Source organism: Mastigoproctus giganteus, chromosome 7, assembly GCF_048544385.1.
Source record: "Mastigoproctus giganteus isolate SK-2022 chromosome 7, ASM4854438v1, whole genome shotgun sequence".
NCBI lineage: Eukaryota > Metazoa > Arthropoda > Arachnida > Uropygi > Thelyphonidae > Mastigoproctus > Mastigoproctus giganteus.
The window spans coordinates 39,388,185-39,415,721 of NC_143581.1; the positions used below are offsets into that span (position 1 = coordinate 39,388,185).

The 27,537-nt window shown below is 37.1% G+C and overlaps 1 protein-coding gene across 1 annotated transcript in view; it reads left to right on the forward strand.

Moving 5' to 3' along the window:
• The window catches only part of Rs1 (Dead-box helicase Rs1), a 161,444-nt gene that overhangs the window by 95,885 nt on the left and 38,022 nt on the right, over nucleotides 1-27,537 (forward strand). Inside the window, exons 10-14 of the mRNA XM_090376846.1 lie at nucleotides 9-150; nucleotides 6,910-7,145; nucleotides 8,761-8,843; nucleotides 19,789-19,883; nucleotides 22,620-22,826. Coding sequence (XP_090232972.1) covers nucleotides 9-150; nucleotides 6,910-7,145; nucleotides 8,761-8,843; nucleotides 19,789-19,883; nucleotides 22,620-22,826 — 763 coding nt within the window. The remainder of the gene's footprint in view (nucleotides 1-8; nucleotides 151-6,909; nucleotides 7,146-8,760; nucleotides 8,844-19,788; nucleotides 19,884-22,619; nucleotides 22,827-27,537) is intronic.

Consider the following 27,537-nt stretch of genomic DNA (forward strand, 5'->3'; position numbering starts at 1 on the left):
ATTTTTAGGTAAAAGATCTAGCTGCAGTTTCTTTAAAAAAACCTGTAAGGATATTTGTTAATAGCAATACAGAAATTGCCTTAAATCTGCGGCAAGAGTTTATTCGAATCAGATCTAATAGAGAAGGTGACCGAGAAGCCATTCTTGCAGGTATGTAATATTTGTGTATTATACTTGACTTTTAAAATATAGTGTGCTAGTGAATAAAACTACTGGGTAAATAACAATAAACACATATAATTGTAATAGTTGTGTTGCAGTTTTTGCCCACATTGTATGTAAAGTTTTTTTTGGTTCTGTAGGGGTGAAATTTCAGTAACATATTAGAGAGTCTGACGGTTTGGATAATAGCTGCACTAATATGCATGTATTTTCATCTGCTACAATACTTCTTGGAATTCATTCCTATGTGACATATTCATAATATAAAACCCAAACACTATCTGGTATGCCAGATCATTTAAAAGCTTCTTACAATTTACTGAGATGTTATCTGCCATTATAAAGTTGTTGCAACGAAACAATTGTATCTTGTCACCAAACATGATAAGAAATTAAGTATAGTGGAATGATGTAAAAATTGCCTTTCTCTTGGTTTAGCTTGTTTCACCTTTTTATTTTCTTGTGGAATTACATTAGAGACCAGTTCTGCATGCCACCATTTCCAGGATGACTTAAAACGCCCATTGACAGAGCAAATATATCATATATCAGGTCACATATTAGACATCAACAAGATGACTCAGGGTTCTCATATCATGCATTTAGACTAAAGAGAAATGTTCGTTTTGTTGTTCTTGTTGTTTTGGTTTATTTTTCCTGTTTGTGATTTTGATTACAATGATGTAGCAAAAAACATTTAGAGTCAACCTGTATAATAAAACTTATTTTTAATCATAATCAGTTTGCACTTCAGAATATAGATGTCTACATGGTAACATTAGAAAGAATTAAATCAATAAAAAATAAAATAATTAAAATAGAACATATGGTACCTGATTATCTGGCCCCAGAGTGCCAAGTGATCTCCCTATTGAGATTTTCTAGAGTTTTTTCATAAACCCTCCTCTACAACGTTAATGCTACCTCCACTAGCAATGTACTGCCCTCCTCTTCCAATTGTTTGATCATTGGTTGGCACTGCTCCTGCCTCCATGTGCTGGGGCCAGTAACCTGGGAGAAGAAAGTCTCTCTCTCTCTCTCTCTCTCTCTCTCTCTCTCTCTCTCTCTCTCTCTCTCTCTCTCTCTCTCTCTCTCTCTCTCTCCCTCTCTCTCTCTCTCAGGACTAAAAGCATACATATCCATCACTAGATCCAACTGGTTCTCAACATACTGAAACTCCAGAAATAGAGCATGACCTCTCTCTACCCAAAAATAATTAAAACAGATTTGTACAGATCAGACCAGAACAGATGAACCTTTCTGATAATTCATTCCTTGTGAACACAGCCAATAAGCAAGCTTTCACCATTTATCATTCAGATATGTCTCAAAAATAATGTGGCAGGTTCACCAAAAATAGTAAAATGCTCAAGTCAGGAGATTTGTTGATTGAAACCCTGCAAACCAGCATGACATTTTGAACTATTATTAAAAATGTCCTCTATAAGTGGAATCCCAATCAAAGTCACTCCACATAACACACTGAATTCCTCAAAAGGATTGGTAAAGTGAATGAAATTGATTGAAAATCCCACTCACTTATCAATAGTGCATCCATTCACAAAACAAATCTTTTCCTGTTTAACCATCTACAGAATAATAATCATTTGGATTGCAGGATCTCTAGGCATTCTGTTATCACAGGTAATGAGAGAGCAGATCGGGCAGCCAAACAACCAAACAGTACAACACCAACAGTTTACCAAGTACCACATACAGATTATTTGAAGCATATAAAAAAAAGTCTATATACTTCAGTGGTCAGAAATCTGGAAGTGACAATTGAAAAACAAATTGCTCCAAATCAACCAGGAACTAGCATTATGGAATTCTAACTTTAGCAAAACAAGCAGGAAAGAAGTTGTACTAGCAAGATTATCTATAGAGCATACACACCTAACCCCAACCTATATATTTCCTCTTGTGGGGAATGACCCACCTCTGTACATGCATTGTTCATCACTGCTTACTGTCATGTACTTTTAGATTGCACTTACTATTCCCATATCAGGAAAAGTACTTTCACCCTCTCTCATGATTGCAAGAACCCTTATTACTTACCAGTATTATTGTAAATAGTGCAAATCTAGATGAACTGTTCTTGTTTATACTTTGGCACGACCACCGGGCCAGTGGAGTTTACAATAAATCAATCAATACAAATATTAATCGTATTTAGCAGTCATGTGTTTGAACTCCAGTCTACTCAAAGAACGTGTGCTGCTGCACTCACGCTCCTGATCACTCGACTATGTTTATCTTCCTCAAACAGAGAAAATTAAAAATGACAAAAAGGACCAAATTATTATGTTAAATTATAATGTAGGAATAGGCACATTTTGCCCTTGCTGCCTTTGTGCCATTAAACATCCGTACCATTACCACAAGATTTTTTTTTTTTTTTTTTTAATAAATTTATACAGTAGTATACAATCAGTGCATTGCACAATTTTCATACTTTATTATGCTACCTGTCTAACAAATCCTGGGAAAGATCTCGAATTTTATTTTGATTCATACTATTCAGGAATTTATTGTACAAACTTGGAATTCCTAAATACAGATACCAGCTAACCAGAAACCACAATTTTTTCATGGTTAATAATTAGAGAAATGGTGGTAAATGTGGGCCAATGACCCCAATAGCTGTTTAGTATTTTCCATTACAAAAGATTGAAATATATTTTGTAAGCAATTTTCTCCAGTGCGTGTATAATATAAGTCTGCTTTTTTTAGTGAGATTGTTCAAAGGCTGGGGAGAGTGTTCATTGGGGAACATTCGGCATTATATGTCATATATAAAGTAATTTTTCATAAGTAAGTCTATAATTAGCAACATCATTTCCAGTGACATTTTTATGTTTGTAGCACACCTCAATTTTAATGCCACTAGTGCTGTAACAGATGCAAAACCACCAAGAGCTCCACATACTGTAAATATACCTGAGAATGCACAGTAAGTTTGCTTGCTTATTGAACAGAATCTGAGACAATTCATTTCGCCTCATGCTTGTTGACACTATTTGTTTCACATAAATGATCACTGTAGTGTATATTGTTAATTTATTTGGAACACAAAACCTGAAATTCCATGGAAAATACTATGTCCAAGTATAGAGGCTGAACCTTAAAAAATAAGTCATTAAGCTTCTTGAAAGGTTCCAAAGATGGGCAATCCACTGCAAGGTCTGCAGAGAGCACCCATATGAAAAAAGACGCTGATGAGGGCTACAGAGCGTAGTAACCAGGCATCTTAGAGGGGATAGTAAAACAAACAGTGAAAGTTTTGAAAGCAAAATTATAAATAATTCCTGAACCAGGGGCTATAAATTAAAATTTGATTGGGGGAAAGTGATTGACTGGATTTTGTAAGAAGTACAAAAGGCTCGAGCTAATGGGAGTGCTGTGGCTCAGAGGAGAACTGAGGGGGTCAGTTGCCCTCTGAATCACAGCCTTTTAAAATGCACTGCTTGCATGATGTTTGTGCAGCAATCGGGTACGGGATATGATATTGCCATGGGGGACATCTTTGTGTGTGCGCGATGTAAGGAGTGTAAGGAAATCAGGCGACAACTCAACGTTGTTATGGGCCTATATGAGAGCTTGACATGAATTGTTGAGAAGGCTCCCATCCTGCAGCGGGTTGATAATGGCTGCAGTTTACCTTTATAAGAGCTTGAAGGACAGAGTGGATGCCCTCGAAGGATCTAAATTGAGGAGCTCATCAAGCTCTCAGCTGCCCACATCAACCAGAGCTTGCACTTGGTCATCACGCAACACAGCGACAACCTCCAAGCCAGAATGTGTTGGTCCCACAGGAACTAGTAGTTGTTGGTGACTCTATTGTCAGGGAAACGGGGAACATACTTTGTAAAAAGGATAGGTGGAACAGGACCAGGGTATGTCTGCCAGGGGCAAATGTTGATGACGTTGTAGAGCGGATATCATCTTTTAAAGGCACAAAAGGTGATATAGTTTTACCCGTTGGCACTAATGATATTAAGAGTAGGAGACTGGCAGAATTACTTAACAAGTACAGGTCACTGTTGAAAAAAAGCCGTGAATTAGGGTTGAATTTGAAAGTGTCTGCAATTCTGTCCAGACGCGAAAGGAGGGAGTATATGATGAGAGCCTTGTCGATCAATTCGGCCCCGGAAAGATTGTGCAAGGCTCAAAGGGTAGAATTTTTTTCAGCCTGGTGTGTACTTGTTAACAGGAGAGACTGCTTCTACAGGGATGGGATACACTTAAATAGAAAGGGTGCAAGAATATTTGCTGATGCTATCGAGGTAGTGTTAGGTGGGTTGGAAAACTGCTAGCTTGGGGGGATACAAAGACTAATAGATTAACAGTAGCCACTGGCAGAGGTGAAAGTGATTCTTGCACTGCTTCTATTGGAATTCGCAGCAGCCTGGAAAACAAGATGCAGGATATTTCAGAGACTACTGGGAGTCATTACGGTACAAGTAAACACATGGGTTGTGTTAGGGTAGCTAAGAATAGGAACAGGTGCATGTATACTTGCGTGTACACCAATGCTAGGAGTTTGGTAAATAAATTTGATGAATTTGAGGTATCGCTCAAAACATCAAAGGCAGATATTGTTGGGATATCAGAGACGTGGTGTCACACAGATATAAGGAATGCAGAACTGGAATTTGAGGAGTACAATGTATACAGAAAGAATAGACAGGATAGGAGGGGGGGATTATGCTATTAGTTAAGAAACACATAAAATCCAAGGAAGTGAAGCCAGTCGACATCGCTGTACAGTGCAGTGTCGAGTCAGTTTGGTGTGACATAAGCATTGGGAGATCAAAATTGAGAGTAGGAGTGTGCTATCGGCCTAATGACTCTGATGAATATAATAAGAAACTGTACAAGGAAATAGAGTGGGCCAGTAAATCAGACAGTCTTATAATGGGGGATTTTAATTTCCCACATATTGACTGGAATTTGTGGGTTGGTCACTCACTCACTAGCAAGGCTTTTGTGGATTTATTGGATGATTGTTTTAGAGGGAGTAATACTCTTGAACTGATTATCAGTAGTGATTCTTCATGCATTAAGAATCTGCAGATAAAGGAACCACTAGGTGGCAGTGATCACAGTGTGCTGAAGTGGGATTTACTCAAAGAGGTAACTACCATCAGGGGTAAAGGGAAGGGCTTTTGTAAAGGTAACTACGATGGTCTGAGACAGTATTTAAATTCTATACAGTGGGACCAACTGATGATGTTACCAACAGCAAATTCAAAATGGGAAGCATTCAAAGAACTTATCTTGGAAGCTACTAGGCTTTACATACCAACTAAGAAATATTGTTCAAGGTTTAGGCCTAAATGGATGTCAGATGAACTAATGAGACATATGGCAGAGAAGAAAAATGCATGGGATACATATAAATTAATGGGTGACATGGGGAAAAACTCGTAAACCCGGGAACTCGTAAAGTTCCCGGGTTTACAAGTTTTTTTTTTTTCCCAAGTATCAACAAAATCGAAAATATGAACATTAATTGCAAAAAATGAATGTTAAACATTCATAAATACCGCATTACAAACCACGTGCATAGCTATACAATACAGTGTACCACGCTTTACGATATTAATCAGTTCCAGAGATACCATCACATCGTTAAAATATCATAATTTGAACCCAATAACACATTGTTTTTTGGTAATTGTTTCAAGATCTCGGAATTTGAAAATTTCGCTGTGTAACTAAGCTATTTATCTCTCTAAAATATCATTTTTAATGTCAGGAGCGTGACCTTAAGGCCATATAAAAGGTCATGAGCATGGTTTGCAAATTGTATTAGTTACTAATTCAAATCATTAAAATGCACTACACTTTCATCGTTATCATATGTTCCATTATAAGAATCAATTTTAAACGTTTGTGATATTTTTCTAAAGCACATTTCTGGAAGTCACAACCATAAAACAATAAAAACAATTTGCAGTTTCTGATTTATTGGGCTTTTCTATTACTGCAAGCAATTATAAACGAGTAGTAAACTCGATCTTCTTGCATTTGCGAAAATACCGATAGCTAGAATTGTGTGGTTTTTTGTTATTGTGGTGAAATGTGTTTCCCCTTTACTGAAATATTCAATCGTATAAAAAACATAAATACATTTTCAGAATCTTCTCTTCATTCCTTTTTTTTTTAGCTTTGTAAACTTGTTACTCCATGCGAATCATATTAGTTGCAATTTGTGCATGCCGTTAAAAAATGCTTATGCATGCAGTCGTGAAATTTATAATTAAAAGGGAAGATTATCTTGGAAACAATCGCCTCTTGAAACATATCTGAAGAAGACATTGTGCAACAAACCAACGAGTGCCGAGCCAATAATGAGTGATCAACAAGTGTGCATTTAGTCGTAAATAATTTCTCTATTATTATAATTTGCTTGATTTTACAGGCTACATTTTCATTTCTTTCGATAAATCAATCATTGTTTGAACATAAACTAATTAGCTAACTAATTTCATTGTTGAGAATGTAACCCCTATTTTTGACCTTATGTCTATGTCGAAATAAATTTCCGCTTTACGAGCGCATGCTAGAAACGAATTAACTCATAAAGTCGAGGACTACCTATACCAACAATAATACTTTGATATTTGTGGAGGTAGACCATGCTCTTAATATAACCCTTCTTAATTTAAACATATATTATAAAATAATTTTAATAATAGATAAAATTTATGCTTCTATTTCTCTTTAAAATATTTTTAGCTCTTCTCTGCAGAACATTTACTGATCGTGTTATGGTATTTGTTCAAACTAAGAAGCAAGTTCATCGTTTGCGTATTATACTTGGTCTGTTAGGAATTAAGGTAGTAGAGCTGCATGGTAATCTCAACCAGGCTCAGCGACTTGAAGCACTGCAGTCCTTTAAAGAAGAGGTAGCAGATGTGCTTGTTGCGACAGACGTTGCTGCTAGAGGCCTTGATATTGAAGGAGTTAGAACTGTAAGTTAATAAACATTATTTCAGTTTTAAATATTTGTTAATGTATTCAGGTTTGATATGAATGCATTGTCTGTCTGTCTAAATATAGACAGGGGCATACATAAATAGTATGGTTGTCCGTGTGATAATATGGTAGTTTCATCAATTGTCATTTGAGTGAAATGGGTCTGAGGTTCAATTCCGAAGGAAGACTGAAGTGTTCACTTAATTTATGTCTCTGTTCTATCCCCTGTTGTATGTGGCTATGCCTTTACCTATTCTCAGTATTTATTTTAATGGCCATGCCACTAGTTTTTACCCAGTGGTAAATTAGGTAAAAGTTCATTAAGATTAAATAAATACTATTATGGGTGGGCTCAGCTGTACATGTCTATAATATTTTCAGCTATAGGCTGTCAATGTTAGCTCTCAAGCTTTCATCACCTTGAAAGCTTCATGCTTGTTTTATTACTTTTATTTTCTTTATATTAACAGGTTGACTTTTGTTATTTATTGTATATTTATTGGCTGCATATAATTTCAGTTTTAATTTATACAGTGTATTTATTTATTTTTTTATATTTTATTTTATCTATCAGCTTGCATAAACTTTACTCTTTTTGACTGTCTCATTGGTAGAAGCAATATCTGTTTCATTATTACTATTCCTGGTACTCAACGATTAAGTCAGGCACATAGTAGACAAATTTTTTGTTTAGATTTACCTTCTGTAATTTTAAAATTGTATTTTGGTAATTTCGTGATATTAATTTCTACAATATTTTTAAATTTAATTCTTAACTTCTCTGAAGTACAGGGTTGTTAAAATTAACAGGTGGATATGAAGGTATCAGAGCAGTGTAATCAGGTATCCAGGAAAGCTTGTGGTGTCCTGTCGATGATTTATTGAACAGCAGCCTATAGAGATGGGAGGTCATAATCCCACTATATAAGGCAATTGTAAGACCACTCTTGGAATACAGTGTATGGATACCACATTTAAAAAGACATTAAGCTTCTCGAAAGAGTCCGTTAGACAGGCAGCTCACATGGTATGATTGGTAAAAGGATGGCCCTACAAGGAAAGAGTTTTGTAACTAGACACCTTAGAGGAGACCAGACTGAGGCTTGGACTACATTGTAGAAAGTGTTTTCTTTTAGCCAGCAAGTTGTTGATTACTGAAATAAGTTGCCTCTACAGTAGTTGAGGTTGACAATTTGAAGAAATTCAAAGTTTGAAGAAATTTCACTCACTTGTATAAAATTACCTACCTCCATGAAGAATTGTAGGGCTTTTATCTGTGAGTTATTCTAGAGTTTCCCCCATTGCACATGTTCAGAACCAGCGAAACTAACCCTGAACATGGATAACTACTGACCTACACAGGTGAAAAAGGCAATGGGAAACCATCTCATATAACTTGTACAAAATCCCCAGCATTAAAAAGACCTGTATTCAACAAAATACCATTTTAATTCCAGATTAAATCAGAGTTTAGTTATTTCCTCAGTAATAATGTTGTACTTGTCAAAATAGTATCCTGTGTTAAAAGTTTAACTTTTAACTTTAAATAACTTTGGCTTATGAGTTTTTTTATCATAAATAATAATTTTATTTTAATATATAACATTTCAGGTTGTCAATTTTACAATGCCTTGCACCCTTCAGCATTATATCCATCGGGTTGGTAGAACAGCTAGAGCTGGAAAAAGTGGAAGGTAATATTATATCTTTTATTGTATCTGGTCATCCCGTAAGTAATACCATTTTTTCCCTCCCTTTTTCTAAATAAAAAACTCGAGTACACCATGTCTAGTATATATTTTCCTTTGTTTTTTATGACTTCTTACAAGGCAGGCTATTTTTAGCATCCTCAACTTTAGAGTTCTTTTCTATTGAGATAGTGTTGTACATTTTTTTTGTACATGATAATTATGTGGTAATCTGATAGTTTGTGGTCCATTTTTATTTCTAGTTACTCCTTGATTTTTCTGTAGGTGTCCCAAGGGATGGGGGTTTTTTTTTTTTTTTTTTTTGTAATGCTATGTTGTTGGCAGCAAGCTTTGGCTGTATCAGTATCATTGATCTGCATTAGTGAAGAATAAACTGAGTTCAGAATAAAATAACCCACCAACTGCACAGCAAAACCTTCTTGGGATGCATCATAGATCTTCTGGCATCAATCTGCTATCAAAGATACTTAAAATGATATAAAGCCCCCTTTTTTTTTTAATGCATAGTAATTGAATTGATTTAAAAATTTCCCTCGAAGGTCAAGAAGATATATCAGATTGTTTACCCAATATCTAAAATTATCTGGTGACAGCACATGGAACTCGTGTTCCAGGTTTTGATAATTTTTACAGCTATCACGAGTGGTGACAGTCATTGGAATTTATCAGTTTGAATTACTAGGCAAGTTCTCAAACTGTTAAGCAGGGTTTTCTCTGAGTGCAGCTATCTACAAGTCATCATTGAATTGAGTCTCTTATCTCATTGGCTATACTGTAGCCACCAAACTTCTTGAAACACCCTTAACTTCTTGCATTTAGAGATTCCTCACCATACACACTTTGAATGTTTTCATATCTGTAGCTGACCCAATACTAAATTATTTATTTATATATTTTTTTACAAATAGTTATATAATATACAGGATGTTCTAAAAGATTTGCAAAATAAGAACACTATTGATTGCAGATATCACTGGAAATGGACACTGTTCCACAAAGTGCAGAGAGGAGGGGTGTACAAATTATTTTAAAAGGCATGTTGGTCATTTATTTTCCATTAATCGCCATATTTGCTTTACCAGAGAAAGATCTGCTAGTTAAGCTGTAGTACCCTTTACAACAGTTTGTCCAGAAAGATACAGAAGGGGTGTAACCAGACCAACAAAGAGTTTGACAAGACAGGATGTCCAACAGCTCCTCCATGAAGTGAGAGACCATCAGAATTTATTGCAGTTGTGCCTTCTATTGAAGAGTACATTGATGAATTGATTACTTCAACATGTCATCGCGTCTCCAGTTTCGTGGCAGTGAAGCATTCCTAGTACAAGAGTTTACAAAGCACTGAAAAATACATTGCACCAATATCCTAAGAAAATCCATGTTGCATGTGCAATAAATGCTACCACAAGATTTTTCTGAAATTTGTTAGGTGAGCCTTTGCAAACATTGAAACAAAGGACTTAAATCAGCAGCCATGAGCAGTAATACAGAAAGACAAATGATACGGAAACTGAAGAATAGCGATGCTGTATTTATAAATAGCAGAGAAGGCATAATTCAAATAGCAGAAGAGAACTACTATAGAGATTATACAAGGAGCGAGGGAATGATGCCAGCAGTGGGGAAGATGGATCGCAAATTAGTAACACATACGACATACCCGATATCCTTCGTGATGAGGTAGAACATGCTTTGAAGAAAATGAAGAATCAGAATGCCCCAGAGGAAGATGAAGTTACTGTAGAGTTGTTAAAATTGGGAGGAAGAGACATGACAAAAACTGGCAAGACTAAGCTCAATGTTTGCAAAGCTTTGTGCATTCAAATGTTTTTGGATGCACAAAGTTCATTTGCAACTTAATTAGGGAGTGAATACCACAGCTGTTGCATTTGGGCAACAGATATCCATTATGCCTGGATCAAAAGCTTTGCTCTTTGGAATCTGCCCAAGCACATTTATGTATGTATACATTTCTGTGGACGGCCTCCGTAGCCGAGTGGGCAGGAGCGGGAGTGCAGTAGCACACGCTCTTTGAGTAGACCGGGGTTCAAGCCCCTGACTGCTGAATACGGTCGATCTGCCAACCCGCACTGGACCAGCGTGGCAGATTATGGTCCATTTCCCTCAGCATGAATTGTTGAGGAGGCTTCCACCCTGCAGTGGGTTGATAATGGCTGCACTTTACTTTTTTTTTTTACATTTCTATGCATCAATACTCTAACTGGAAATATTAACAACCAGCACAGTAATATTTAGTAGCAGATTAAAGAAATCTTTAGCAAAGGATGGAAAGAAAAATAGCAAAGATGTCTTTACTTATATAAACTAGAAGGAAGGGGATGAATCAGATTAGTCCACTTGATATCGATGGTTTGACTGTTGATGATCCTGCTCAGAAAGCTGACAAACAATAAGTATTTTGCTTCTACATTCGCACAAGTAAGTCTATAGGGAAGTTAGCATTAGCATTAGTAGAGGCATATGATACAAGAAAGCAAGCTTATGCATCATCAGCCAAAAAAACCCCTTCCACTTCACCCCTCCATTCATTCGAAATACCTGTCCAGCTGAGCCTTAAATTTATTTAGGCTACAACTTCCACAACAAGGGATGGAAGTCTGTTCCACCAACCAACCACCCGCTGGCTAAAGGCAAATTTCCGCACATCTATCCTACATCCGTCTTTCCTCAATTTGAATTTATGCCCTCTCAGGTGATTATTCTGAGCAAGAGGCAGTATCCCATCAGCATTGAGCATGCTCAAACCATTCAAGGCTTTGTACGTACACCTCTATCAGATCACCTCGCCGGTGCCTAGTCTCCAGACACTAATTTGAAAAACTTAAGCCTTTCTTCGTAAGAGCAACCCTTCGTTCCGTTCACTAACCTTCTTGCCCTTCTCTGTACTCGTTCCAGCAGCTCTGCATCCTTCTTGAAATGAGGCCTCCAGACCTGTATACAGTACTCAAGGTGCAGCCTGACCATTGCCTTATACAAAGGAATAATCACCTCCCTATCCCTGCTAGAAAAATTCCTGTATATCATTGATAAGACACCATGAGCTGCTCTTGCAGCCCATCTGCACTGCTCAGAGAACTTCATATCTGCCTGCACAATTACCCCCAGGTCCTTTTCATTCTCTACCACTGTCAGTGTAGTACCACAGAGTTGATACGTTGCTCTGGGGTTGCTGTTTCCCATATGTAGTACTTTACATTTGTCAATGTTAAACTTCATTTGCCACCTCTCAGCCCATCTGCTCAACCTTTCCAGATCCTGTTGCAGCAGCAGCATAGTGTCAGTAGCGTCCTTAACAACCCTGCCAGCCTTTGTATCGTCTGCAAACTTGGACATTAAGCTTGATATACCATCATCAATATTATTTATAAATGCAGAAAACAACAATAGACCCAACACGGAACCCTGAGGGACTCCACTAATAACATTAGTCCACGATGAGCAGTGTCCATTAATTACCACTCTCTGTCTTCTGCCACTCAACCATCCCTTTATCCATAGCAGCAGTTTGCCACCAATGCCACGCTGCTCCAATTTGTGCAGCAGTGTTCCATGTGCAACAGTATCAAAAGCCTTTCTAAGATCCGAATATATAATATCAAAGTTATTCCCTGCATCCAATTCTTTTGTGACTACATCATAGTATCCAATCAGATTGGTCAGGCAAGACCTTCCCTTAACAAAACCATGCTGTGTCTGAGCTATAACTGAATTCTTGTCAAGATGATCCTGCAGTGCTTCTTTAACCAGTGCTTCCATTAATTTTCCTGGAACAGAAGTTAAACTCACAGGTCTATAATTACTTGTGTCAGCCTTTGATCCTCCTTTGTGAATTGGGGTTACATTTTCACATCTCCAGTCTGTGGGTACCTCCCCTGAGTCCAAGGAAGCTCTCATAATTATGGCTAACGGATTGCTTACTTCCTTTGCTGCCTCCTTTAATATAACTGGATAGATCCCATCCACCCCAGGTACCTTTCTTGTATTTATCTTCAACAATTTCTCCTCCACTTTACTCTCAATTATTACAAGATCATCTAGCTCACTGCCAGTGTTTACTTCATCTATGGCATTCCCCTTCCTGAATAACTCCTCATGTCTGAATGTAGATGCAAAATATTGATTTAGTTTGTTAGCTACCTAAGCAGGATCATCAACAGTTGAACCATCGATATCAAGTGGACCAATCTGATTCATCCCCTTCCTTCTAGAGTTTACATAAGTAAAGAACTCCTTGCTGTTTTTCTTTGCATCCCTTGCCAAAGATTTCTCGTAATCTGCCTTTGCCTGCCTAACCTCCTTTGTAACTTGGTTACAGATCAACTTATATCTGTCATAGGCTTCTGTGTCACATATTAATTTATATGTATCCCATGCATTTCTCTTCAACTAATATGTCTCATTAGTTCATCTGACATCCATTTAGGCCTGAACCTTGAACAATATTTCTTAGTTGGTATGTAAAGCCTAGTAGCTTCCAAGATAAGTTCTTTGAATGCTTCCCATTTTGAGTTTGCTGTTGGTAACATCATCAGTTGGTCCTACTGTATAGAATTTAAATACTGTCTCAGACCATCGTAGTCACCTTTACGAAAGCAATAACCCTTCCCTTTACCCCTGATGGTAGTTACCTCCTTGAGTAAATCCCACTTCAGCGCACTGTGATCACTGCCACCTATTGGTTCCTGTATCTGCAGATTCTTAATGCATGAAGAATCACTACTGATAATCAAATCAAGAGTATTGCTCCCTCTAGTTGCCTCCCGAACATGCTGATTTAGAAAACAATCATCCAATAAATCCACAAAAGCCTTGCTAGTGTGTGAGTGACCAACCCAAAAATTCCAGTCAATATCTGGGAAATTAAAATCCCCCATTATAAGACTCTCTGATTTACTAGCCCACTCTATTTCCCTGTACAGTTTCTTATTATACTCATCAGAGTCATAAGGCCTCTAGCACACTCCTACTCTCAATTTTGATCTCCCATCCAAGTGGAGGACAGAAGCTTATTAAACTCTAACAGGGAGCTTAATGATTTCATAATTACTGAGAGCAAAGTAGAGGACAAATTGTTGAAGTTAAACATAAGAAAGGCACCTGGGCTGGATGGGAATCTATCCATTTATTAAAAGTGACAGCAAAGAAAGTAAGCAAACCCCTTGGCCATAATTATAAGAGCATCCTTGGTCTCGGGGGGAGATCTCCACAGACTGGAGATGTGTAAATGTATCCTCAATTCACAAAGGGAGATCAAAGGGTGACACAAGTAATTAGACCTGTTAGTTTAACATCTCTTCCCGGGAAAATAATGGAGCGACTGGTTAAAGAAGCATTGCAGGATCATCCAAATGAAGACTGCTATAATAATTGAGACAGACTAATGTCCACTTTGTGGACTAATGTTGTTAATGGAGTCCCCCAGGGTTTGGTGATGGGCACATTGTTGCTTTCTGTATTTATCAATGATATTGATGAAGGTATATCAGGTTTAATATGCACGGTATGACGGTTGGCAGGATTGTTAATGACAGTTATGACAGTACGCTACTGCAACAAGATCTAGAAAAGTTGAACAGATGGGCTGAGAGATGGCAACTGAAGTTTGACAAATGGAGAGTACTGCATATGGGTAGCAGTAACCTCTGAGTGATGTACCAACTGTGTGGTACTACACTCAAGGCAGTGGAGATTGAAAAAAGACCTGGCGATAATTGTGCAATCAGATATGAAGTTTTCTTAGCAATGCAAACAGGCTGCAAGAATAGCTTATGGGATCTTGTCAATGATGCAGAGGAAGATTGGTAGCAGGGATAAAGAAGTGTTATCCGTTTGTATACAGATCTGGTAGCCTTAAGAAAGGATGTAGATCTGCTGGAACAGGTGCAGAGAAGGGAAACTAGATTGGTGTAGGGAACAAAAGGGTGCTCTTACTAGAAAGGCTTAAGTTCTGTAAATTGCAGCGTCTAGAGATTAGGCACCTGCTGGGTGATCTGTTTGAGGTGTACAAGGCCTTGTATAGTTTCAGCACGTTGAATGCAAGTGGGATTCTTTCTTTTGCTCAGGGTATGCACTTGGGAATTGAAGAAAGTCAGTTGTAGAATAGATATGCAGAAATTTGCCTTTAGCCAGTGAGTGGTTGATTGCTGGAGCAAACTTCCATCTGTCGTTGTGGAAGTTGACAGCTTAAATAAATTCACAGCTGGACTAGACAAACTTTTGAAGCAAATGGATGACAGAAATGGGAAGTTTTTGATGTGTAAACATCTTTGGCGACACCTACTAAATTTTCGGATGGTAGTAAAATCAATTCATCACGATTTTGTGGTGCAGAAATGATTTTATTTGAAGTCACTTCCATTTCATAACGAAGAAAAACGGAGTCAGGTGAGGAGATCATGCAAAGAATCATGGGAGGTGATCTTGGTTGTGAGCGTGCAAAGGATCATGGGAGGTGATCTTGCAGATCGCTTACTAAATTTCAGATGGTAGTAAAATCAATTTGTCACGATTTCGCGATGCAGAAATGATGTAATTTGATATCATTTCCATTTCATAACAAAGAAAAATGGAGTCTGGAGAGGAGATCGTGCAAAGGATAATGGGAGGTGATCTTGGATGTGCTCAGAGCTGGCATAAACCAGCTGGTTGTGGAAAAATGTTTGATTCGGGGCATACTGCTTAGGCGGTTTTGGGCTAACCATTGCCACCCATGGCAGAAACCTTTTGGTAACCAGAGAAAGTGATCTTCGATGTGCTCAGAGCTGGCATAAACGAGTTCTGAGCACATCCAAGATCATTACATTGCATGCACTTCAACCTTACAAGTTGAAGCACATGTAGGCATTACAGTATCCATCTGTATTACTGAAGCAGTTGTATATTTCCCTCAAGAGATGAATCATAAATGTTTTTCTGCAACCAGCTGGACCCGTAAAGAATATTTGAACCAGTTCACGATTGGGAAATAACAGATTCCAAATTACATGTATGAGTAAAATCTTTTGCTTGTCATTGTTCATTCTTATTAAGTTGCAGAAGTCCTTGTTGGTCATCAAGTTTTCGCATTTCTTTGCAATTGCACCGAGTCGGTTGAACATGGCAAGCTTTAGATCCTCATTCATCTCGCTGTTTGGATGATCGTAAAAGTTTTTCTTCTTGCAGTCACATTACAAGGCTATGCAGGTCATTACCGCATGCTTTGTCAGGGTCATCGTTGTGGCACAGCATCTTACATATTTCAATTGTTTTGCGAATGTCCAAGTCCAATTCATACAATTTACAATCTCGTATGAGCTCTTCATTGCCGTCGTAGATCTTGACATATTTCATCTCTCTGACGGTATCTCTGTTTCCTCATTGCGAAATGGAATGTGCAGTGTTACCATCTAGCGCTTGTACTTGTTGAGATCCTGAGCCAAGTCATAGTTTTGATAGCATATTATGCATGGATACTGTCGTTTCTTGCAGATGTTGTAGCACTGCATGTGTAATTTCAGACAAAGCATGACAGAGTAACATGATAGTATGATTGTAACAATACAAATACTTGTATTGTTGCAGTCATACTAAATTCAGCAAATGGCTACCTCTTCCAAATGTTGATTCGGTAGAGTAAGCAGCGGTCGTGTGTATCCTATTTATCACTAACATTGATTCGATGGAGTAAGTAGCAGGCGTGAGCATAAATTACACTGTTCGTGATTTCGGTTCTAGCTGTTCAAAATTTATTAGGTGTTGTCAAAGATGTTTACACATAAATCATCTTTCCTGCTTACAGGATACACACTCGACTTTTTTTTTTTTTTTTTTTTTGCTGATAGTGTATAAGCTTGCATTCTTCGTATGCCTCTACTAATGCTAATGTTAATGTGGGACTACATCATAATTCTATAAATGTGAGACGACCATATCTGAATTTTGGACATTTGAGCACATCTAAAAAATACTCTCCCATCTAATACCACATAACCATTTTAGGCTTTGGGCTAAGTATTTGTTTTATTATATTAGACTTGTTTTGCTCAATATAGTAAATTCTTAAAATTGCATGCAATATGTCGCCAGTATTCAAAAGGATATTGGTTCCAATCATTTTTAATATGATTAGGAGGAAGGGAAATGCCATGTCTTTTTGAAACATAAGCTTTCAAATATTTTTAAAAATATGCAATTATATATAATTTTTCCATTTACATTGTAAAATGGTTAATTATACAGGCTGGCCTCAATTAACGCGATTAATTCGTCCCGCGAGCACATCGCACACAACGGAAACGTGTTAATCGAATATAATAATCAATAGGAAAAATTATAATTGGTCCTTGACCTTCTGGAATGCCCATAAAGAATTTTAAAAATACCTTTTAAATAACTTTTTAACTGTATACAATGTAAAAGATAATGAAAATAATTATGGAATTAAATGTTTATTGCATAAAACAGCGGTTCCCAAACTGTGCACCACGGAGTATTTTAAATTTTCGAGGGAAACACAGCGATACTCGACATCTGTCGGACACTGCATGAACTACTAGCTCAAGGTAGTTCACAGTTTCAACATTTCTTAGTTGTTTGGACCTAACTACTAAACGGAACTGTTGGTTATTTCTTTTGGTCTGAGTGCACTGTGAAAAAATTACTGAGACACTAAGGGCACCATGAACCGAGAAAGTTTTTGAACCTCTGACGTAAAATACACAATGAAGAAATGACAGTTGCGGAAATATTTGAACAGTGTTGACTTTCTCTTTTCATCAATCAATTTCCGATAGCCAACAGCAATCTTCTCTGGGCCCTGGCGAAATAAATATCACAGAGAACCTCAAACCTTTTGTTTGAGGTTCTCTGCAATATGAAAGATTTCATATAGTTCTTTTACCGTTATCTCCTTCGTGGTAACATTTTCATCTAGTTCATTTAAAAATTTTAATTTTTAAATGCAAGTCTGCATTAACTTTATTAGTGAGAGACAAACAAGTAACGCGTCTTTTTCCGATGGTTGATGGAACACACCGAAGTGGGCAGCAAGCAAACTTTGTTTATTGCCCGTCTGATGCACGATTCAAATCTTTTTCAACTATCGCATTAAAAAAAAAAATTGCGTTAACTGGAAATTTGCATCGTGTAAAGTGAAAAGTGGTATAATTTTTTCAAATAGTAGTATCTGAAAAACACGTTAATTGAACTCGCATTATACGAGGCCTGGCTGTATATACAGGGTATCTCAAAAATACACTGCATAACTTCAGGAATGAGTTCCTCATATGTAGACAATATAAATATTTTATATCAACATAGTTCCGGAAATGCTTGGTTCCAGAGTTATTAACCGGAATGTCTTATCTTCTGCAGGTGATTTCCTTCATCACAAGGTACTGACAGAACCTGGTGGTTTTCCATTCTGACCGTGTACTGAAATCAGGAGCAAGCGGATATGCACTTTATGTACGGTTTGGCGGACGGCAATGCTCTGGAGGCTCGTCATTTTTAACATGAAAGGTTCCCAGAACGAAGATGTCCAGACAGGAAAATGTTTGAAGGTATCCATCGCCACCTTTGTGAACATGGGACCATTACACCTTGTGCTGCTGACAGAGGACAACCAAGATCTACGACTCCTGAAGTAGAGGAGTAGATTTTGGATGTTGTGCATGCCATTCCTGGAATCAGCACATGCAGAATAGCAATGCAACTGGCTGTTCAACGTTCGACTATTTGGAGAGTGTTGCGAGAACACCAACTGTATCCTTACCATCTGCAACGGGTACAGGCCTTGTCACCAGCAGATTACCCTGGGCGCCCTCCGTAGCCAGGTGGGAAGGAGCAGCAGTGCATAGCACACGCTTCTTGATTAGACCAGGGTTCGAGCCCGTCACCACCAAATACTGAGGATGCGAAAAGGTCAGGGAATGACCACTGCATATTTCCGGAGCAATATGGCCTTAGTTGCTAATGCTCCTAAAAACCAAATAACCAACCAACCAGCAGATTACCATGCATGAGTAATGTTCTGCCAGTGGTTCTTGCAGCAGTGTGGTACAACTCCTCACTTTCCTGCCTTAGTGATATTCACAGATGAAGCACAGTTCACACGAGACAGAATCCAAAACTTTCACAATCAGCATGTATGGGCTGAAGAAAACCCACATGCAATTCTTCCATCACATCACCAACAGCAGTTCAGCCTCAACATCTGGGTGGGTATTTTTGGTGATAAGTTATTTGGGCCCCATGTACTTCCAAACAAACTCACAGGGCAGGTGTACAGAAACTTTCTGGAAAACAACATGCCTGATTTCTTAGACGACACGCCACTGATCATTTGTCAACAAGCACACTTCATGAACGATGGCACTCCCGCACATTTCAGCCACCTAGCTTGCAATTATCTGAATCGAAGGTTTCCTGGTCGGTATATAGGTAGAGGTGGACCAACTGCCTGGCCTCCATGCTCACTGATTTAAACCCACTAGATTTCTTCTTGTGGGGCCATTTAAAGTCATTGGTGTATTCGACTCCGGTAGCTGATGTGGAAACTCTCCGCAATTGAATTGTTTCAGGTTATGAGTGAGACAATATGAAACATGCCAGGAATTTGGCATCGTCTTCGCGAGTCCATGAGACGTCGATGTGAGGCCTGTATTCAGGCAGAAGGAGGACATTTTGAACAATTACTATAAGGTGATGTGAACAGTTAAGTGTCATAGACAGACCTTCAGAACTCGGAAACCAAGCATTTCTGGAACTATGTTGATATAAAATATTTTTGTCTACATATGACGAACTCATTCCTGAAGTTATGCCGTGTATTTTTGAGACACCCTGTATATATGTATATTGGAAATAACTTGGATCCTTTCATAAATAACAAGTGTGTATTTCCATAACATTTTGTTTCTCTAAATATTAGGTCTTTGTCTATGGTTGGAGAAAAAGAACGTAAAATTCTTAAAGAAATTGTGAAACATGCAAATTCTTCAGTGAAGCATCGCATAGTGCCATCAGGTAAATTTATTTTATATGTATAAATACTAGCTGTAACCTGCAAAAAATTACACGATATTAATTCATGCTACATATTAGCATGCAAATGGTACAAACAACCCCCACCTTTCTGTCATCCTCACATTTACACTGCTGAGTTTCATATGTACTATCCATCACCTGTAAATGTGTATTTCATAGTAAGATGCTGCTGTACAACCACTGGCAGGATAAAAGAAATCAGCTCATGAGCATACACTTGTATAGACTAATGCATAATGGCACAATATGGTTTAAATCACTGATGTGCCTAAAACCCTATAACAAGAAGGCACCACAAGTGGAAGTCATCGAATCTCCATCACTCGATCACTCAATTTTATGCATGTGGAAAGATATAAGAGTAATTATAAAGAACCTTTGCCACTACCGAGATAATATTTTACAAGAGGGGTGTGCATTGATTGATCATGCTATCTCCAATTTATTTTAAACTTTGCAAGGATAAAATATTCCTTAAATGAAGTAAAATGGCCAAGCTTCATATTCAGAAATAGATGAGAAAATTGAGAGAGAGAGAGGTTTGCCTTTCTCCTTATCACTACTTGCAATTCACCTATCAGCATTATTATCAATTCATTCCTATGCAAGTTTATAAATAATAAAGTGTGAAACATGCATGTGACCAGAGGCATCAGGCATTGCACAAGTGAAAGTAGCTGCATAACTATATTGCAAAATTCTGACATCAAATTAGTTTAGATATGTTATAAACAAACAAGCTGAACATAAAAGAAATATGAAATGAAACAAAAAAAAATTATAAAAATAAAAGCAGAAAAAAAAAAAAAAAAAACTGAACTAAAAAATTCCCCAGAACAAATGTTAGCCCCAACTCACAACCTTTGAACCAGAAGGTTTCACCTTAACTCCTAGGCCATAGAGGCTGATGATAAATGAATTCCAAGGAGCAAGAAACTCTCTTTCTCCCTCCCTGTTTTGATTTTCTCATCTATTTATGAATATAAAGTCATATTACATAGTCATTTTGCTTTATTTAAGGATACTTTATCCAACTGTGAAAATTTCAGTTGTATTTGACTTCTTGGATGCTGCCATTGTCTAGCATTTTCTCAGATTAACAAGTGACTGAGCTGTTCAAGTTCATATTACAGGTCTCATTCGTGTAGAATGACAAGGTGTGTTCATTGTGTCACGTCATTATCCATGATGCATTGCATTCATTGGGTGATAAACATGGCAGCAGAATTGGTCTGCATTTCATCTGCTATTGTTACTCACATCCTCAGAGTAGCCATCAAGCTTTAGAATTGCACAGAGGTTGCCAGAATGCATGCATAACTTCAAGTACTTCCAAAATCAGAAATCCATTGATATAACGTGAGGTAACTGGAGATGGGAGATTCTATTGGGAAGAATCTCTTCACCATATCATAAAACAGGATGATAAGTAGTGTGCCACTCTCCTGCAGTGTCAGCATCTGTTTGTCGGGAACATTTAGAAAAAAAACAGTATTCAGTACCATTTGGCCGCCAAAAAAAAAAAAAAAACAGTATTCAGTACTATCTGATGCTGTTCTCATCTCAAAATAGAAGGATTAAAGGATAAATTCAGACAAAACCACCACCAGTTTACTTTAGTTTCAAGTAGCAGTTTTCTAATAGTCATATATATTTTTCTCCACCAAAATAGTGCAGGTTGTATGTTGTTAACACCATTGGTAAGAGTGAAATATGTGAGCTTCGTTTGTCCAGAAGACATTGCTGAGGCGCCTCCATAGCCAGGTGGGAAGGAGCAGCAGTGTATAGCACACACTTCTTGATTAGACCGGGGTTCGAACCCGTCACCACCAAATACGGAGGATGAGGAAAGGTCAGGGAATGACCACCGCATATCCCGGAGCAATATGGCCTTAGTTGCTAATGCTCCTAAAAAAAAAAGACATTGATGATTCCTTGACTATTCAACTCCCAGTTGTTGCAGAAACCATGAAAATTATGCACATGAAGAAGTAGACCTTGTTATTCTGTTAACAGTAGGCACTATCCAAAATGGTAATAGTAGTTGTCATAGTAATTTCCAAAGTGGATAGTGGTAGTGGTCCCAGCAATTTCCAGATTGGATAATGTTAGGTGTCTTAGCAATTATTTCTGTAACTATTTCTTCTCCATAATCTACTTATAAAATTTCATCTTTGTGGCAAGCCAGTGACCATGTTACTTGCCACCCATTTGGAAAGGTTTGGTTCCGAATCTCATCAATAACAGGATGAGATTTGGACCTTTCTCAATAACATGAGAGATGAGTTGAGGCATTTCTGTGCAAAGCTGAGATAGCTAGGCACTGGCTGACATGCATTTATTTTCCTGAGATTTTTTCATTCCCCATCCCCACACAAGCATATTGACCTTGTACTGTGAGGCATCAGCATGCCACATATGACTTATAGGCATGGCAGCAGTTAATACCTGGTGGTCTGAGATATCTTGGAGCTAATTCAGAACAACAAAAAGCCAACCCAATTTCAATATTTCTAATTCTGATGAACTGTAACTGAAATATTCAACTAAAAATACTTTAAAAATCTTTATACTCTACACTCTGTGTGAATGAGTGTTCATTTTTAATCCTTACATTGAATTAAATTTTTTTAAAAGTGAAAAAAATTAATTCACAGTTTAATTGTGAAATTTGTTTATATCATTTTGATGTTATTAGATTCCTTATGTTTTCAGAAATAATTTCCAAGTATAAGAATCGTATTGATAACCTAGAAGAGGATATTAAAAAAGTTCTTCTTGAAGAAAAAGAGGAAAAGGAACTTAATCAAGTAGAACATAAAGTTCAAGAAATTGAAAAGTTTGTGGGAGATTCTAAAGACAATCCTGAACAAGTAAAGCGCTCTTGGTTTCAAACGCCTCGTGAGAAAAGAAAAGAACAAGGTAATGTGTTATACACACATATATAAAACTGAACAAACTTGCAGTTTATATAGGTTTTAAAACTGCTGAATATATTTAAAAATTAAATGTATTCAGCAGATGAAATTGTAAAGTATTTTGAGTTAAAACATTACTTGACACTGAAGCTTATTTCTCTCATTTTGTGATTGTAAGACATGGCTCTGTTGTTCTTCTCCTAAAACCCATGAAGTATAGAGAAGAGTTTGGTTTTTAAAGTGGATTCTATATGTCAGTTAATCCCTAAACAAATAACTAAGAGTTAATTATACTATGTGCAAAGTGATTGTAAAGAAACTCTGGAGATGAGTGTCTTGGTACAGTGCACTAAATTTTGTTTGCACTGGCTGTGCAATCACAGCCAGTGCAAACAAAATGAACTGCGACTGTTGGGCTTTGTCCATTAAATAAAGTGAGATTTAGTTCCAGTTTTTGCCAAATTTTTCAACTATTCATTGAAAGGGACATCACAGAAGTGGCACTATAACAGTGAGAGGATACACTGTCCACAAAACAATGTAAGAGGATATTGTTAGGATAAAGGTGGCCAATACTGATTTAGAAATTTTTTATTGCTATCGTATATGTCATCCATCATATATACAATGCATTGGAAACCATATTTAGCACATATTGATTGTATCTGCACAGATTGAAAGGCACATTACTGAACAACTCAACTGTTGGTAAGGTTTAATGTAATGTTGGCCATTGGCCATCCTTGGTTTCCTTGTGCATGTACTCCCAGTAACCTTGCAATATTACATATTTCTAGAATGTCTCATTCATAAAATATTCAATCCCGAAGTGTCCAAGTTTATTAAAAATATTTCATATATAATAAAAAAAAATTCTTTAATATAGATTTCTTGCAATATATTTTATAAGAAAAATCATACAAATAGGAGTTATTCTAGAAAACAAGCAAAATTGCGCATGAAGCATATAAACAATACATTGCTGGCCCACTGCTTAGTCAAATAGTATAATCTTTAGCCCAGATTATTTTTCATCAATGGCTTTATGCAATATGCTTTCAGACTACTTATGACAAGTCTTTACTAGACAGTTCTTTCACTTGCTGTTATACCAGCATTGTTCCTCCCACGTGACTTAGGTCTATGAAATGATTGTGGAGGCTTAAACATCTTAAAAATCTGCTTGTTATCACAGGATGATGAAATGATTCCTTCAGATGAGATAATTTCATTCATACATAAAGTTACTAATGAAATAATAAACCTTAAATGGATGATGCTTTTTTTATAGTTGCTGCTGTTTATTGAAAGTTATGTAATAAAAGACATATTTGTTAAATGGATATAAAAAGTAAGCACTTCTATGGATTTATGAGGTGGGGCAATAAAGTTCCCAGAATGATGCTATTGCAGTCATGTTTGACGAGTTTGAAGTAATACGTTGTAGTTCATATTTCCTCCGACAGATGATGTTACAGAAATTGTCCAGTACATTTACAGGTTGCAAATAACAACCACTTTAATTAGTAGTGTTAATGTTCCATGTCACAATTTCACAAGGGAGCAACAAATGAATATCAAATTTTGCTTTAAACTGGGAAAATCTGCAACAGAAACATATGAAATGTTAAAGACTATTTATGATGATGAAATGTTAAGTCATACCATTATTTTTAATGGTATAAGCAGTTCAAAGCAAACATGAGGAAGTGTGCAATGACCCAAGAACTAGGCATCTGTCAACCTCTCAAAATAGGACAAGGTTGCAGAAATTCAGGAAACTGTGGGAAGAGATCATTGTTTGACCCTCAGAGTGATGGCTGATGAATTTGATATGAATAAGGAGACAATTTGTCAAATTCTGCATGAGGAATTAGGGAAATGGAAGATCTGTGCAAAATTTGTGCTGCACAGCCTCACAAATGACCAGAAGAAACAAAGTGTCATCATGCGAAGACTTCATCCAGACTTGTCAAGACCTAATTCCTAAAATGTATTGTCACTGGAGATGAGTGTTAGGCCCAGAAAATTTTGTTTACAGAAGTCCAGTATCAAGAAAATGCTGATCATGTTTTTCAACAAACAGGGTGTGATTCACAAGGAATTTGTACCTGAGGGGGAAAGAGAGTCAATGCTGCATTCTACATAGAGGTGCTTCAAAGAGTATTGAAGCACATTTCCTGGGTGAGGCCACAATTTCAAGAGAAAATCAGCTGGTTCTTGTTGTATGACAATGTCCTACCCATTCTGCATTTGTTGTGAAGACATTTTTGATGAAACATGGCATTGTACTGTACAGATCAACTGTCCACCCTACTCTGCTGATCTAACACCGGTGTACTTCTTCCTCTTTCCCTAGGTGAAACTGCCCTCAAAAGAAAGATTTCAGGATGTTAATGGCAAAGAAAAATGTGACCGCTGAACTGAACATCATCCTTTTGTATGCCTTCACTGACTCTCTTTTCAAAAACTTTCAAAAAATGGTGTAATCAGTCAGGTGGCAATTACTTTGAATAAAAATAAAACCATTTTTGAGCTACTTCACTTTGTCCTATACATTTTGATAATGTCTTGACATTATCAAATGCAACAGTTGTTTCTTTATCAACGTTACTGCAGGCCACTACATTCTCTATTATGCTCAATACATTTTGGGAATTTTTTTAGATGGCAGTGTGTGCTTCTTCACTTTCGCTGTCACTCGTAACATAAACATCATTGTTTTGCTTAGGGCTCTCCCTATGTTGGTGTTGCTGTGGTAGCAACTTCATCAGCCACCTTCACAAACTTAAAATTTGCCCACAAAATCCATATGCTCCTTCAGATTTTCCCATTCTTCAATATTGCTATTATATTCGTCTGCTGGACCATGTTTTTCCATAGTAATCTCTCCAAATCCACTCTTTCTGAAGCAGTTGATTATTACACTTGATGCGAGCAATAACAAGATTACAGATAGCATCCAAGACATTCAAATTTGGCTGCAATTTGTTCCCTCCTATATTGTGGATAAAGTACCTTATCTGGCAAGCTGTATATGCTCCCTTGAGGTTATAAATAATGCCTTGATCCAGTGACATTGGGAGGTAAAAACAACAGCCTTATATTTGTCAACTTAAATGTCTCAGCAGAATGTGCTGTTCAACAATCTCAAATCATCAAAATGTTCCTTTATTCTGAAGCCATTCTTCTGTCTACTTTTGATAACCTGAAAAATTTTGACTGTAAGCCAAGCACTTCTATTGGCCTCGTACTTACAGGGAAGTTGGTTAACTTCTTAAAAACATCTTGGCTTGGAAAACTTGCCAATCAGAAGTGGACATAGTTTTGTACTGCCATCTGAATTGCAGCATAACACAACAGTGAGTCTTTGTTTACTTAATTTTCTTCCATAACAAGGCTCTCCTCAAACAGCAGATTATAAAATAAACCTGTCTTATCAAGATTAAAAATATCCTTTTCCTCATATTTTTCAAGAATGGACTGTACAGAACACAACCAGTCTAGCCTTTTCTTTGTTGACTAATCCAGACTCGCTGCAAACATTTTGAAAAACCAAGTTATTCTTATCTTTTAAATCTATGGAGTCACCCACTGCTGCATTTGAAGTTGCTAATTCCATGTTGCTGAACTAGATAATTTTCCCTTTGCAAAATTGGACCTGATATTGGCAAATTAGATGCACGCATTTGTTGGTATCACTCAAAGTTTTGTTTCAAGCTCCTCGTGTTTGGCACCACAAATTCATTTCCTGTTTTTTATTTTGCTCCAGTGTCACGCACTTCAAGTTTTTTTCAGTATTGTAGATAAAGTGGGTAAAGGGATATTGTATTCCTTTGCGGTGTCTGTTTTGCTTTGTTCCATTCTGTCAGCCTCTTGTAAAATTTTCAGTTTAATTTCCATGCTGAATTCCATCCGTTTACGTTTTGTCACCATAATACTGCTAGATGAGATTTAATATAAACAAACTTTAAATTTATTTTAAGACATGAGTTTCTAAAAAGACACCAGCTCAGATAAAATGGCACAAAAAATAGATTATATTGTACTGTAGCAAAAGACTCTTTGAACTGGCATAGCAATTGCAGCTGACCTTAATCCCATGGAGAGAGCAAGGGAGTGTATGTAAACAACTTAGAAAAACTGTTTTTATTATTTTGTTAATTTAACAGCTCATCCTTCGCAATGATATTTTTCAGAGTGCACTTATGTTGTAGCTACCGTAAACTGGTTTTGTTTACACAAAGGTAAATTTGCAAGCCAGTGCCATCCTTCGGGAAGCAGGGAACCTGGTGGCCAGAGGCAATAATAGTAGCAATAATCAGACAACTGTGCCAAGTTTGTATTAAACATAGAAAATAAAAATATTTATTTCTCACAGGGTGAAAATGAACTTTGTAATACATATTAACTGAATTTTGTAATAAACAAATCTATTTACATAGAAAAGCCTATCCTTTTGCAGGGGAATGGTACGTGCTTCATATAAATGAGTACTTTGTATAAACAGTTTGTATTAACGAGATTTTACTCATGCATGTATATGTGCATGCGTGCATGTGCAGAGCATCTCAAAAAAATGTATACACACTTTTACAGCCCACAAATAAATAATATTTTTTCTTACTTAGCTGTAACCAATTAAAAATTATGGCTGAAACAAGACTAAACTTTGAAGAAAGGAAATTCATCCTGTGAAATTCTGTGAGTCGTAC